Source organism: Dipodomys ordii, unplaced genomic scaffold, assembly GCF_000151885.1.
Source record: "Dipodomys ordii isolate 6190 unplaced genomic scaffold, Dord_2.0 Scaffold62, whole genome shotgun sequence".
NCBI lineage: Eukaryota > Metazoa > Chordata > Mammalia > Rodentia > Heteromyidae > Dipodomys > Dipodomys ordii.
The window spans coordinates 1,230,939-1,244,710 of NW_012267278.1; the positions used below are offsets into that span (position 1 = coordinate 1,230,939).

Consider the following 13,772-nt stretch of genomic DNA (forward strand, 5'->3'; position numbering starts at 1 on the left):
TTCTTTCTTTCTTTCTTTCTTTCTTTCTTTCTTTCTTTCTTTCTTTCTTTCTTTCTTTCTTTCTTTCTTTCTTTCTTTCTTTCTTTCTTTTTTGCCAGTCCTGGTGCTCAAACTCAGGGCCTAGGTACTGTCCCCGAGCTTCTTTTGCTCAAGGCTAGCACTCTACCACTTTTAGCCACAGTGCCACTTTTTTTTTTTTTGTTTTGTTTATATGTACCAAGGAATCAAACCCAGGGCTTCATGCATGTGAAGCAAGCACTCTACCACTAAGCCACTCCCAGCCCAATTCCAAAGATTCTTAAGAAAGTGTTTATCATTATGTATGTAACAATGTCTATTTTTCACTGGCTATTTACTACATGCTGAATCTCTGCTAATTTAATTGCATGTCCTATTCAATACTGATAGAAGACCTGTAGGTATATGTCTTAATCTTCAATTCTTGTAGATAAAGAAACTAAGGATTAGAGAAGGAACTATGTAAGTTGCCCAGAATTGGATAAAGAGCAAGTAACTAGGACTCATATAAATGTCTGCTTTTATCCTCTATGTTTCTCAAGGGGAAAAAGCACATAGAGGAAACTAACTTATCCTGTTACACATTTGATATGCTTCTCCACCTGCCGTTTTTCTCTGCTCACATTTGTGATGATTAATTGTGACCTAATAGGGTATGTAAAATAACATTCATTTAGAAATAATTCCTTTTCCTAATTAAGATGTATTCATTACAAAAATTGTGTTTATAGACGTCCAATTTTGTTTATTTTCTAAATGCTGAGCCAAAATTTCAATTAACATTTACTAAATTATCTTCACTAGAGACTTGAGATGCCAACTTTTTCTTACTATGAGTGTGTATGTATGTAAACTTCTCAACTTATCTGTTGATCTTTCTTTATACTACTGCATTCATTATAATAATTATGAAATCCTTATAATGCATTTTAAATATAGTAATGCAAAAATCTCCTGCAAAGCATTTTATTTTCATCTATTTCTGATTACTAGTCTATTTGTTCCACAAAATGAGTGCTTACTATGTGCCAGGACCTGAACTAAGTGTGGAGATGCTTGTAGAATTTTTTCAAACTCTTCAACAAATCCAAATGGGAGGATTGTGTTAATATTATATAGTAATTTTATAATATACCATTTATATAATGTGAGAGGACTCTTATTTTTACTGTTAAGTCTACTAGTGCAGACACATGAACTGTTTATTTTTTATCCTGATTTTTGACTTTTTTTATAACCTGCTGTAATTTCCTATATTATTTGTAGTTTTCTATATTAATAAGTTTGCTTCTAGATATTTTACCTTTTTGTAATTCTTGAATGGAATGCTTTTTCTATAGTATTTTTAACTAGTTAGTACAAGTAGATAGAAGGCTGTTTGATTCTTACATATTGATTTGTAACTAAGTAACTTATTAGCTTTCTATTAACTTCCTTATTCATTTTCTAGTTCTGAAAGATTTTATTACTTAATTCTCTTGGGTTTTCCAGGTAGCCAGTCATATCTTTTGAAAAGAAGTAAAGTTTTAAGCATATTTTTAAAATATTTTGTTTCCTTTTTTGTTTCTTTTGTTGTTGTTGTTGATTTCCTTTTTGAATAACTATTCAGACCAGGAGTTCTAGAATAGCGTTCAATAGTGACAGTGATAGTTTCTTGCTAGTGTTTCTTCATAAGATTAAGTGTTTTAATCTGGAATGGATATTGAAAACTACCTGTATGACATCTATCAAGATAATCATAAAATTTTTGGCTCTTTGACCTATCAACTTGAGCAATCATTTTCCAACATTAAACTATTTTTAAATTTCTAAATAAATTTTATTTGGTCATGATAGATTATTCTTATAATTTACCAATATGCATAATTTATTATAATTAATAATTTAATTAATATTAACACTTATAAATTATTAATTTTGTGTTGTATGTTTTAATTATATTAATCTATTAATGTATTAATGTTTAAATGTATATAACACTATTGTTCTTGTAACATTTGTTAGAATTTTTCTCTGATTCATAACTGTAATTGGTTTATTCTAATCTTTTTGTGCTCAATCAGAATTTGCAATCATTTTTTTCTCACTCTCTCTCTTGCTTTTTACATGAATTGTGGAGCTTCTTAAGATTTTCTGTGCTCAAAACTATCTAAGTAGCAAAAAAAAAAGACTGCTTTCTACATGGCAATGTTGATTTTTGCCAGACCAGAACACATTATTTGCCTAATCATTCTGTCCTTGAAGACTAGTCTATGAGCAGGTAAAAGAATCCAACATGGTTCCCAAGAGATTACAAAAAACCAACAAGAGCAGCACTCAGCCTGCATGCCACTCAAAGATCATGCAGATGAGGTAGAATGAAATTTGTGTCAATATTTTATCTTCAAAATGAAAGCTAAAATTTAAAAATTAGTCATAGATAACTTACAAATTGAAGGTGGGGACTTACTGACATGACAAATACTGAGAAATACAGACTACTAAAATGCCTTGTTATTCAAATTATTTTAAGACTGGAAAAAATGAATTAATAAATTAATTCAACAAACCCTTGAGTACAGTAAGCCCACCTTATTTACAAATTTATTATATGTATTTTTTGACTAAGTGTGGTAAAAAAATGCCATTTTTAAAGCAGCAAAATTAGATTTCAAAAACAAAAAAGTTAAATGCTCACACATATATTACACAGCTCAGTAGATGCAGCAAAGCTCTCAGTCTGTTTCACCTTATTGTTCACTCTGTTTAAATCATTGAGAGATTGATTGTTTCCACGGCTTTAATTTTGGGGAAAAAATTATACCTTTCAAACAGTAAATGGTGCCACCAAAATGCAAGTTAAAGCAAGAGCATTTAAGCGATAAAGTGAAAATTTTTGTTTTTAACAAGTTGGACGATGTTTATAGGGAAAAACATAGATCAAACATCTGCAGTTCCACAGTGAACTAAGCAGGCATGGTCTTTTCCCAGTGGCAGTCTCCTTGGAGCCACTTTCCCATGGATATCAAGCGTCTTTTACAGTAGCTCTGTTAGACATGAATCTAGGCATTGTGGGTACAGAGATAAACAAGACACATGATGCTCCTGTCCTTGTGGTGCTAACATTTTAGTAAAAAAAAAAAAAAAGTATACGAGTAAAAACCTGAAGCCAAATATCTATCTATCTATCTATGAAACGGAGCAGACAGTAATAGGAGCAGAAATGCTGAAGTGTCTGGATACTAAGTGGAAGCTAGCCAGGCTCTTAAGAGGAAGAGCCACGATCTTCAATGCATTTACAATCTGCAGTAATTCCTTTCACATCAAATTATGGCACAAAAATCTTAGACTTTGAAGCTTTTCACAAATTGCTTTTTCTTACTGAAATATAGGAATAGATATCATCATGCTGCAAACTGAAAAGCTTCCTTCTGTTCTTTTTTAAGATGAGTGTTGTTTTTTTCAATCTGACAATATAGTTAATCCTTCTTAAAATTTAAAACACGGTCGTTGTTTTCATGTGTGCCAATACTAGGGCTTGAACTCCAGGTCTTGTACTCTTGCTTGGCTTCTTTTCTCAATGCTGATGCTCTACCACTTGAGGCACACCTCTACTTTTTGCTGGTTAATTGAAAGTACGAGTATCTCTGATTTATATACCTGAGCTGGCTTCTCACTGTGATTCTCAGATCTCAGCCTGCTGAGTAACTAGGATTACAGATGTAAGCCACTGGTTCCTGGCTAAATATGGAATATGTTTAAGGTTGAATTTTACTCCAATATATTTTAAAATATAATTTGCCGATGTAGAATACTGCAAGGGTTTTAACATAAAAAACACATAATAAAACAGAGAATACCAGCTAATGTGGAGCTGGTTTTCTGTGCGACAACCATTTAAGTCTCACAACAATGCTTTAAATTTAACGATCCTCCTTTACCTATTAGAAACTGAGACAGAAAGATCAAGCCCACTGTCCTAAGTGACATTCTAAACTCAGTCCCAGGTCTTCTGACTTTAAAACAGAGCCTTCCAATTACTTCACTTGCCTGCTGGGCCCCAAGCAATTTTTTCCTACACAGCCAATTATTTTCTTCTAGTTGGTACACCAGTAAAAGTAGCTGAGAAAAAGGAGACGGAAGAATTTCAAGAGGCAGTAGATGCAAACAAAGAAGAATTACAGTCTTTGCCTTATGAAGAAGGTACAGAGAGAAATGCCCTGCTGATGCTATTGGCCAGCCCTTTCTTAATGGAATTATATTCTCTGATAAAGTTTATTCTTTTGCTACAGCACCTTCTCAGGAATTTCCTAGAGACGTGTCGGCAGAAGTCTCTGAAGAAATCAAAATAAATACCCTGGACAGTCAAGAAACTAAAGATGGTAACAGCATGAACTGCCAATAGAATGTATATGCATCTTACTTCGATTTACTTACTTCTGACCCTGTTATTGAAGCTTAAAATTACTATTAAACTTGAAAACTTCCGAAGAAAAAACTTATTTTGTAAAAGCAGAGCCTGAGCTATGTGCTTAACCTATTTTGCTCAAGGCTAGTGCTATACCACTAAGCCACAGCTCCACTTCCAGCTTTTTGGAGCTTAACATCCTTCCTTCCTTCCTTCTTTTTTGCTTTCTTTTTTTCCATCTGGCCTTACCTGGGCCTGAGCTTTATTCAGTCTCAGGCTTCTACATAGCTAGGATGACATGCATGAGCCATTATGCTTAGCTATCCATTGGGAAGGGTCTTGCAAACTTTCTGCCAAGGCTGGCAACTGAAGTATTATTTCCTTGAGGTTCATCTCTTGAGTAGCTAAGATTATTGATGTGAGCCACTGACACTCAACTTCTTGTCAACAGTGTGTTGACATAAGTACCATCATCAATTGAATGAATATAAAGTAACAATGAGATTGTTTTGCCTAAAAACTCATCTCAAATTATAGTCTTATGCAAAAATATAAATAGATATAGACATAAGACATAACTTTTTCTAAATTGATGATTTCCTAAATCACACCAAGATTATTTACAAGTATCTTTCATAGTTTTTAATAATTATTTAGTGTCATGTATTGATTTGTTTTCTTTAGTTTTATTTTAGATTTAAAGTTCTCATACATTTTTCTTTTTCTTTCTTTGCCATACTGAAGTTTGAACTCAGTCTCTACCTCTTGAGCCAGACTGCCCACCTTGTACACAGTTTTAAAGTGCATCTATATTTTGTCTGGATACAAAATGTGGAGTTGATTTTTTGAAGGAGACAACACTTGGCTCGCCCTATTGATTCACTGGCTTATACCTATGTGTTTTTCCTGCAGCTTGTTTCGAGCCTAGTAGTAATTAAACTGGGCCCTGTCACAAACTCATGTGTAATACACCACACAAGTACACTCTCCCTCCCTTCCTTCCTCCCTCCCCCTCCCCACACAGACTCATCACAGAAGGCAGCCCTATAGATTGAAATGTTGACAATCAAGTGGAGCCAGGATCCCCAGCTCTGTTGTTGATTCAGTTCCCAGCACTGGTCTACAAAATGCACCTTCCCCTGCAGTTCCTTCTGTGAGGAAGTGGTCCACGTGAAACTGGGAGAGTCAGCAGTATCTCCAGTTACAATGACATCCCTCCCTGTCCATGGCTCTGAGAGAGTCCTTGCTCTGAGAGTTCAGATTGTTGTCAACCTCAGAAAGAGTTGTCTTGATTATTTTTTTTATTTTATTTTGTTCTTCAACTTAGATACACTGAAAGCACTCACACTTTTGTTACAAGTTATTTTTCCCAGGTAGTATCACATATTTGACTATTTGTCATAATTCTTATTTTCGCTAAAAATTGGGACTGAGTCCTGAGTGTTCTGGACCCTTACTACAATCTTCCATGGGAATTTAACTACCTGTTTCTTTAGTACTGTTATTTAGTTGTTAATAGATGTTTGATTCACAGATGAAAAAGGAACCAGTGAAATGAGTTCTGAAGACTTTAATCAAGAGCTAAAGACAGAATCAGAAGGTAAACTAATGTTTGGGTAAAGGTTGGCTCTCTTAGACTGTACATAACACATAAGAATTTAGAAGAAGCGAATGATTTTCTTAAAAAATACTATTAGAATACAATTTACTCTATCTTCAAAGTATCCTACTGTATTATAAACAGCTAGACATAGGAAATAGGAACAAAGGAAATCAGACTACAAGTCCAATGCTTTGGTGAAAAGTATTGGAAATATAGGCAGGCTTTCTTTCTGTTCTGCCTTTTGCTGGTATGTGGCTATTGACCATAACTGATTCATAAAATGGCTGCTGGAACTCTAGTTATCATGTCAGGGAACTTAGCAGGAAGAGTATAAAATGTAGAGGACAATGTGTGACAATATCCAGCTAAGTTAACTTTCTTACATAGTTGAGAGAAAATTGCACCCCCAAAAAAATCCCTCCTCCCTGAATTCTGCTCATGTAAGGAAATTTGAGTTTTTAAGCTCAGTACATTGCTGGCCTTGACAAAAATCAGATGTCTGCTACTAAAGAAAAAGAAAACAGGTATGGAGTGAACAGCTAGCAACGTGTATATTTAGCATCCTTTTGGGTGATTATTTTCTCTTCAATTCTTTTTTAAAATAATTTTTATTAAGTGATTACATAAATTTCATAAATTTCACAGTATTGTGAGATAGTGACAATTAAAGTCACAAACACATTTTAACTTTCACAAGGCAAATTGTCATTATCATGGTCTATAATGTTTGTGAATTCTATGAATTTTGATAATACAACTATTTCTTCTCATCAGGTGATATGTACATTTCTTTGCTTTTGCTTAGTGTCAGCTGTTCCTTCTTTCCCTCTCATTCCCTCCTCCCCATTGCTGCTCTTGAATTGCTTAGTTCATTTTCATCTATGTCCAGTGCAGCTGATGGGCCCCTCTGTTGTATATTTTCCCCTGTTTCCCTCTGATTCTGTGCACTCCTCCTAGCTTCCCTTAGATGTGCACCTATATATACCATATAAGTGGTCAAGAAAGTCATCTAGAAATGATACGACAAATTGAGTGGAGGTCCTTTGTTTCTTGAGTCCTGTTTACTTTGTCATATCTCTTTGCATTTTTTACTTAAAATCCAAAATTATGGAGACAATATGCCATTTGTCTCTCTGTTCTTGGCTCACCTTCCTTAAAATGATTTGTTCTAGTTCCATCCATTTTCCTGAGAATGCCATTATTTTGTCCTTCTAACGGCTGCATAATATTCTGTTGTATATAGGTACCACAATTTTTGGATCCATTCATCTGTAGTGAGGCATCGGGGTTGTTTCCATAGGTTGGCTATTTTGAACAGTGCTGCAGTGAACATGGAGTTGCATGTGTCCTTGTATCCTGGGTCCTGTTGCTCAGGGTAAATGCCTGTATATAGATGCAATATGGCTGGGTCATAGGGGAACTTTAAATCTAGCTTTCTAAGGTGCCTCCAGACTGCTTTCCAAAGTGGTTGTATTAGTATACATTCCCACCAGCAATGCAGTAGGGGTCCTCTTTCTCCACATCCCCTCCAACATTTATCATTGGCTGAATTTAGGATGTGGGCCATTCTGACTGGGGTAAGGTGGTATCTCAGAGTTGTTTTTCTTTGGATTTCCTTTATAGCCAGGGATGATGAACATTTCCTCTTGTGCTTTTTTGACATTTTTATCTCTTCTTCTGAGAAGTCTCTCTTTAGCTTCCTTGCCCATTTAAGGAATGGTTTACTAAATTTGGGTGGATTAGTCCGTTGAGTTCCCTGTCTGATATATTGTTGGTAAATATTTTTCCCAATTAGTTGGCTGTCTTTCTAGTTTGGTAGCTATGTCATTATCTGTGCAGAAACTTTTTACTTTAAGGTAGTCCCATTTGTCAAGTCTCTCTCCAACTTGTTGTGACCCTGGGACTCTGTTCAGGAAGTTCCTACCTGTGCCTATAAGTTCAAGTGTCTCTTCTACTCTGTCCTGCAGTAGTTTCAGAGTTTCAGGTTTGATGTTAAGGTATTTAATCCATTTTGAGTTGATGTTAGTGTATGGTGACAGGCTGGGGTCCACTTTTAGTTTTCTGCATGTGGCTACCCAGTTTTCCCAGCACCAGTGGTTGAAAAGGCTATGCTTCTTCCACTGTATGTCTTTGGCTCCTTTGTCAAACATCAGCTGACTACAGGTATGTGATTTTATTTCTGGATCTTGTAATCTGTTCCTTTGGTCTTCAGGTCTGTTTTTGTGCCAATAACAAGCTGTCTTTATTATTATGGCTCTATAGTAGAGCTTGAACTCTGGTATCAAGATCCCTCTGGTATTGTTTCTTTTGCCTAAATTTGCTTTGGCTATTCTAGGCCTTTTGTTGTTCCATATGAAGTTTTGGATTGTTTTCTCTATTTCAGTAAAGTATGTCATTGGAATTTTGATGGGAATTGCATTGAATTTGTATATCATTTTTGGCAGTATAGCCATTCTCCCTATATTAATTCTGCCTATCCAAGAACATGGAAGATCTTTCCATTTCCTAGTGTCCTCTATGATTTCTTTCTTTAGGCTTTTATAGTTTTCATTAAATAGTTCCTTTACATCTTTGGTTAGTTAATTCCTAAGGTTTTTTTTTAGATTATTCTGAATGGGATGTTTCCTTGATTTCCCTTTCTGCTTGTACATTGTTGGTGTACAGAAAGGCAATTGATTTTCATGGGTTAATTTCATATAGTTCTACTTTGCCAAAGTGGTTTATAAGCTCTAGGAGTTGAGCTCTAGGGATCGTTAAGGTATAATATCTGCTCAACCTCTGTAGCCCTATATTAAGTGAAATAAGCCAGGCCCAAAGAAACATAGGTTCCATGGTTTCCCTTATTTGCAATAACTAGTATATGTCTGAGACAAGCAGAAAAGGTTAGATAAGATGATGTTAAGCAAAATGAACCCCAACATAAGGACACAAGTGTTTTTTATCTTTCTTTATATTGTTTCTTATGTATTTATAAGGTACCACGTGATTTTTTGTTGTTTTGTATGTCCCTCTCCCACGGTATAACCCCTGTTTTCACTATATTTGATGTTGGTATAATTTGGAGAAGGGAAGGGAAAAAACAAATTGTTTAAATAGGGACACAAGTTGATCCATTGCAACAATGAGATGTATAAGACGCTATATCAAAAAACGAACTTTACAATTTAAGCAGTGGGTAGGGGGAGTAGTTGTGGAGATGGGAGGAAGGGATGGTAGGAGAAAAACAAAGGAGGAGGCAACAATGCTTGATAAGAAATGCACTCATTACCTTGCTCATGTAACTATAACCCCTCTGTACAGTATTTTCACAATAAAAAACTTATTTTTTAAAAAGGTATGTCATCTGCAAATAGGGATAGTTTAATTTCTTCCTTCCCTATGAGGATCCCTTTAGTGCCCTTTTTTCTTGCCTTATTGCTCTGGCTAAGGATTCCAGAACTATGTTGAAGGGTAGTGGAGAGAGTGGGCATCCTTGCTTTGTTCATGATATTAGGAGAATTGGTTGTACTTTTTCCCAGTTTAGCATAATATTGGCTATTGGTCTGTCGTATATGGCTTTTATTGTTTTAAGGAATGTTCTTTCTATTCCTATCTTCTCCAGAGCTTTTTCTTTTTTTTTTGGTCAGTCGTGGGACCTGAACTCTGGGCATGAACACTGTCCTTCAGCTCTTCAGCTCAAGGCTAGTGCTCTACCACTGAGCCACAGCACCATTTCCACTTTTTCTGCTTATGTGGTGCTGAGGAATCAAACACAGTGCATGCAGGGCAAGCACTCTACAACTGAGCCACCTTCCCAGCCCTCTCTAGAGCTTTTAACATAAATGGATGTCATATTTTATCAAATAGAAGCCTATTCTGTATCAATGGAGATAATCATGTGATTCTTGATCTTGGGTCTGTTGATGTGATGGATTACATTTATTGATGTTAAACCACCCTTGCATCTCTAGGATGAAGCCTACTTTATCATAATATATGATTTTTTGATATGTTAAAAATTTTTGAGGAGGTTTTCACCTGTGTTCATGAAAAAGATTAGACTGTAGTTCTTTTTTTAGTTGAATCTTTGAATCTTTTTGGTTTGGGGATGAGTGTGGTATTGACTTTGGGATTGCTCCCTTTGTTTCTATTTCTCAGAAGAGCTTGAGGAGTATGGGTATTAGTTCCTCTTTAAAGGTCTTACAGAATTCTGTACTGAATCCATCTGGTCCTGGGCTTTTCCTTGTTGGAAGACTTCCTCTATCTCATCATATGTTATTGGATTATTTAATTAATTTATTTCTTCTTGGTTCAGTTTGGGCAATTTGTATTTCTCTAAAAATTCATCCATTTCTGCTAGGTTTTCCTTCCTCAATGAGTATAGATTCTAGAAATAGTTCTTTGTTTGGATGTATTGGATGTTTGTTGTAATTTTTCCTGTGGCATCCCTGATCTTATTGACCTGGGTCTTCTCTCTTTTTTTAGTTAATCTTCCCAGAGGTCCATCAATTTTATTGATTTTTTTTGAAAATCCAGCTTTTTGTTTTATTAATTTTATTTAGAGTTTTCTTAGTCTCTATCTCTTTAATTTCAGCTTATTTTGGTTATCTCTCTCCATCTAGTAATTTTGGGTTCATTTTTTTCTTGCTTTTCTAGCAGTTTTAGTTCATCATGAGATTATTTACTTGATCTGTCTCTATTTTCTTTTTTCTCCCCCAACCTGTCTCTATTTTCTTGATGTGTGCACTGAGAGCAATAAATTTGCCCCTCAGGACTGCTTTTGCCATGTCTCACAGGTTTATTTGTGGTGTATATTCATTTTAATAAAATTGTAGGAACTTTTTGATTTCTTTAATTTCTTCTGTGACCCAGGTGTTGCGCAGAAGTGTGCTGTTTAATTTCCATATATTTGAGTAATTTCTAGGTATGGTTTGTTATTGAGAACTACCTTGATTCCACTAGGGTTCTATAGAATACAAGGAATTATGTCACTCTCTTGTATTTGCTTAAATTCTTTGTATGAACTATGATATGATCTGTTTTGGAGAAAGTTCCATGGGCTGCTGAGAAGAATGTTTACTGTGTTGTTTGTTGGGTAGATAACTCTAGATGTCAATTAAGTCCACTTAAGATACAGCATCATTTAATTCAGAGGCTTCTTTGTAGACCTGTCCTTTGGTAAGAGTGGAGTATTAAAGTCTCCTAGTATTACTGTATTTGGATCTATTTTTTCCTGGAAGTCTGAGAGTATTTGCTTAATGTATTTGGGCACACCAATGTTGGAGAGTAGAAATTGATAATGGTGGTATCCTCTTCTTGGATTGTTCCTTGTATTGATATGTAGTGTTCTTCTCTATCTTTTTGTATTGATTTTAATGAAAAGTTTATTTTGTCAGATATCAGGATGGCAACTCCTGCCTTTTTGCTGGGAACATTTGCATGGTAGATTTTCCTCCATCCCTTCATTCGGAGTCTGTTTTTATCTTTGGCTGTGAGATGGGTCTCTTGAAGACAACAAATGGGTGGATCTTGTTTTCTGATCCAATCTGCAGTTCATTTTCTTTTGATTGGTGAATTGAGTCCATTAATATTTATGGTTAATATAGGGAGGTGCATTGTGTTTCCTGTCATTTTCCTGCTTTCCTACGTTTTTCTTCTTTCTTTTCCTCCTGTGTTTACTAAGTGGTCTTCTAGTGATATCTGTCTGATATAGATCCCTGATCTTGATTGTTTTGTTCATATTGTAATCCCCCTCTTTATATATTCTTTGTAGTGCTGGCTTATTGTTTATGAATTCAGTTAGTTATTCTTTACTATTAAAAATTTAGTTTCTCCATTGAATGTGAATGCTAGCTTCACTGGATATACCAGTCTGGGTTGGCAGTTATTGGTTCTTAGGGCTTCAATGTACTTTCCCAGGCTATCCTTGCATTCAGTGTTTGTGTGGAGAGAAGTGTACTGATTCTGATTTTTTTCCCATTGTAGTAGAACTCCTTCTTGCTTTTGCCACATGCAGGATCATTTTTTTATTGTTCAAATCTAGCGTTTTTGCTATGATATGCCTAGAAGTGTTCTTCCTGGGATCCTGTTTGCTAGGTGTTCTGTATGTCTCTGTTATGTAGGTAAGATTTTTCTCTTTTAAGATTGGGGAGATTTTTAGTGATAATCTTATTGAATAAGTGTTGCACCCCTCTATTCTGATATTCCTCAACTTCATCAACCCCAATTATATGAAGGTTAAATTTCTTGGCACTGTCTGCTTGTTCTTGGACTTCACTTTGGCATATTTTGAGTGTTTTTTCCATATCTGTGACTTTTTTTTCCAGTTGCTGCATTTTGTCTCCAGTACCTGATAGTCTATTTTCCATTTCATTCACTCTATTAACTATGGTTTCCATGGAAGAAATTGAACTATTTATTATTACTATGTTGGTTCTCAAAGTATAAATTTTGTCTTTTAAAGAGGTCTGTACTGCCTCTATTTTGAGTGCATTTCTTATTTGAAATCCTGAATTTCTTTTGATAATTTGTTTCTTTGTTCTTTACATTTCTGAACCATTTCTTGCTTTGATTGAAGTCATTGCCCCTACCAACTCTTGGATGTCGTGTTTATCTTCCATTTCTTCTTCACTTTCACTGGAGTTCTTCCCTGGGTGGCTGCTGGCCTTTGGGGATAGTTTTCTGTCTTGGCTGTTGATGAATCTTGTAATTTTTCACATGAGGATTCAGGGATTTTTGGAGACAAATCCCAAACTCTGACTGTTTTGGTCAATAAGTGGCTGCCTTCACTTGGTTCTAGGTTGGTTCTTGGGTCAATTGTTGAAGCCTGCTCTCAGCCCTGGGATGGCTGAGAGAGACTTTGCTGGGTCTTAGTACTGTTGTGGGAGGGGCCAACCTCCAGTTGCTAGCCTGACCCACATAGGGCTCACTCTCTTTAGATTCTAGTGGGCTGACACAACCCTCTGCTGAGACAGGCACTCAGTTCCTGATTTCAGTCAAGGACAGGTGGTTTAGACAGCTCAGGCTCCCACCTGAGACACAAGTGGGGCTTGTTCAGCAGCCTGCTAGAACCCACAGGTAGTAGTTCCTGAATTCAGCCAAGGACTGGCAGCCTCCACTATTCATGCTCCCTCCCAGGAATGCTCATGGCAAAACCAGGTGGGCTGGATATATTCCACCAGTTGCTGGAGCCTGCTTCCAGTTCCTGACTTAGCCAAGTAATGGCAGCCTGAGCTGCCTGATGCCCAGCCCAGGATACACAGGTTGGGTTCCTTCCACCCCTAGCTACTGAGGCCTATGGGCACGGTTCCTGACTTCAGCCAGGGACTTGTGGACATAGGATGCTGGGTCTCCTGCCCTGGACACACAAGTGGGACTTCTTCCACTGCTGGCTTTTGAGGCAACAGATGTACTTCCTGACTTCAGTCAGGGACTGGCCACATTCGAGTTGTCTTCCAGGTGCGCTCTTGGTCAAGCCTGGTGAGCGGGGTGTGCCCCACTGGTTGCTGGGGGCACTTGCACAATTCCCAGCTTCAACGAGACCAGTAGCCCAGGTGCTAAGGGAAGGAGTCCAGGTCAAGCTCTGGGGGTTACACCAGCGCTGTTCTTCCATGGTGGGGGATGGGGGGGGAGGAGGGGGAAGACATCCTCTGTGGGGTACTTACTTATCCTGGAACTGATTGTGAGCTGTCCAGCGGTGCTCTGGCAGATCGCTATTTCTGTGTGCTGTAGGTTGCTGGTCACAACGCTGTTCTGCATTTTGTTGAGATGATTGTGGGCTGGGCT

The 13,772-nt window shown here is 36.7% G+C and overlaps 1 protein-coding gene across 1 annotated transcript in view; it reads left to right on the plus strand.

The window, feature by feature from the left end:
• Ak9 (adenylate kinase 9) overlaps positions 1–13,772 on the plus strand; it is an 87,508-nt gene that overhangs the window by 22,625 nt on the left and 51,111 nt on the right. Inside the window, exons 12-16 of the mRNA XM_013022366.1 lie at positions 449–480; positions 1,469–1,536; positions 4,099–4,200; positions 4,290–4,379; positions 5,940–6,005. Coding sequence (XP_012877820.1) covers positions 449–480; positions 1,469–1,536; positions 4,099–4,200; positions 4,290–4,379; positions 5,940–6,005 — 358 coding nt within the window. The remainder of the gene's footprint in view (positions 1–448; positions 481–1,468; positions 1,537–4,098; positions 4,201–4,289; positions 4,380–5,939; positions 6,006–13,772) is intronic.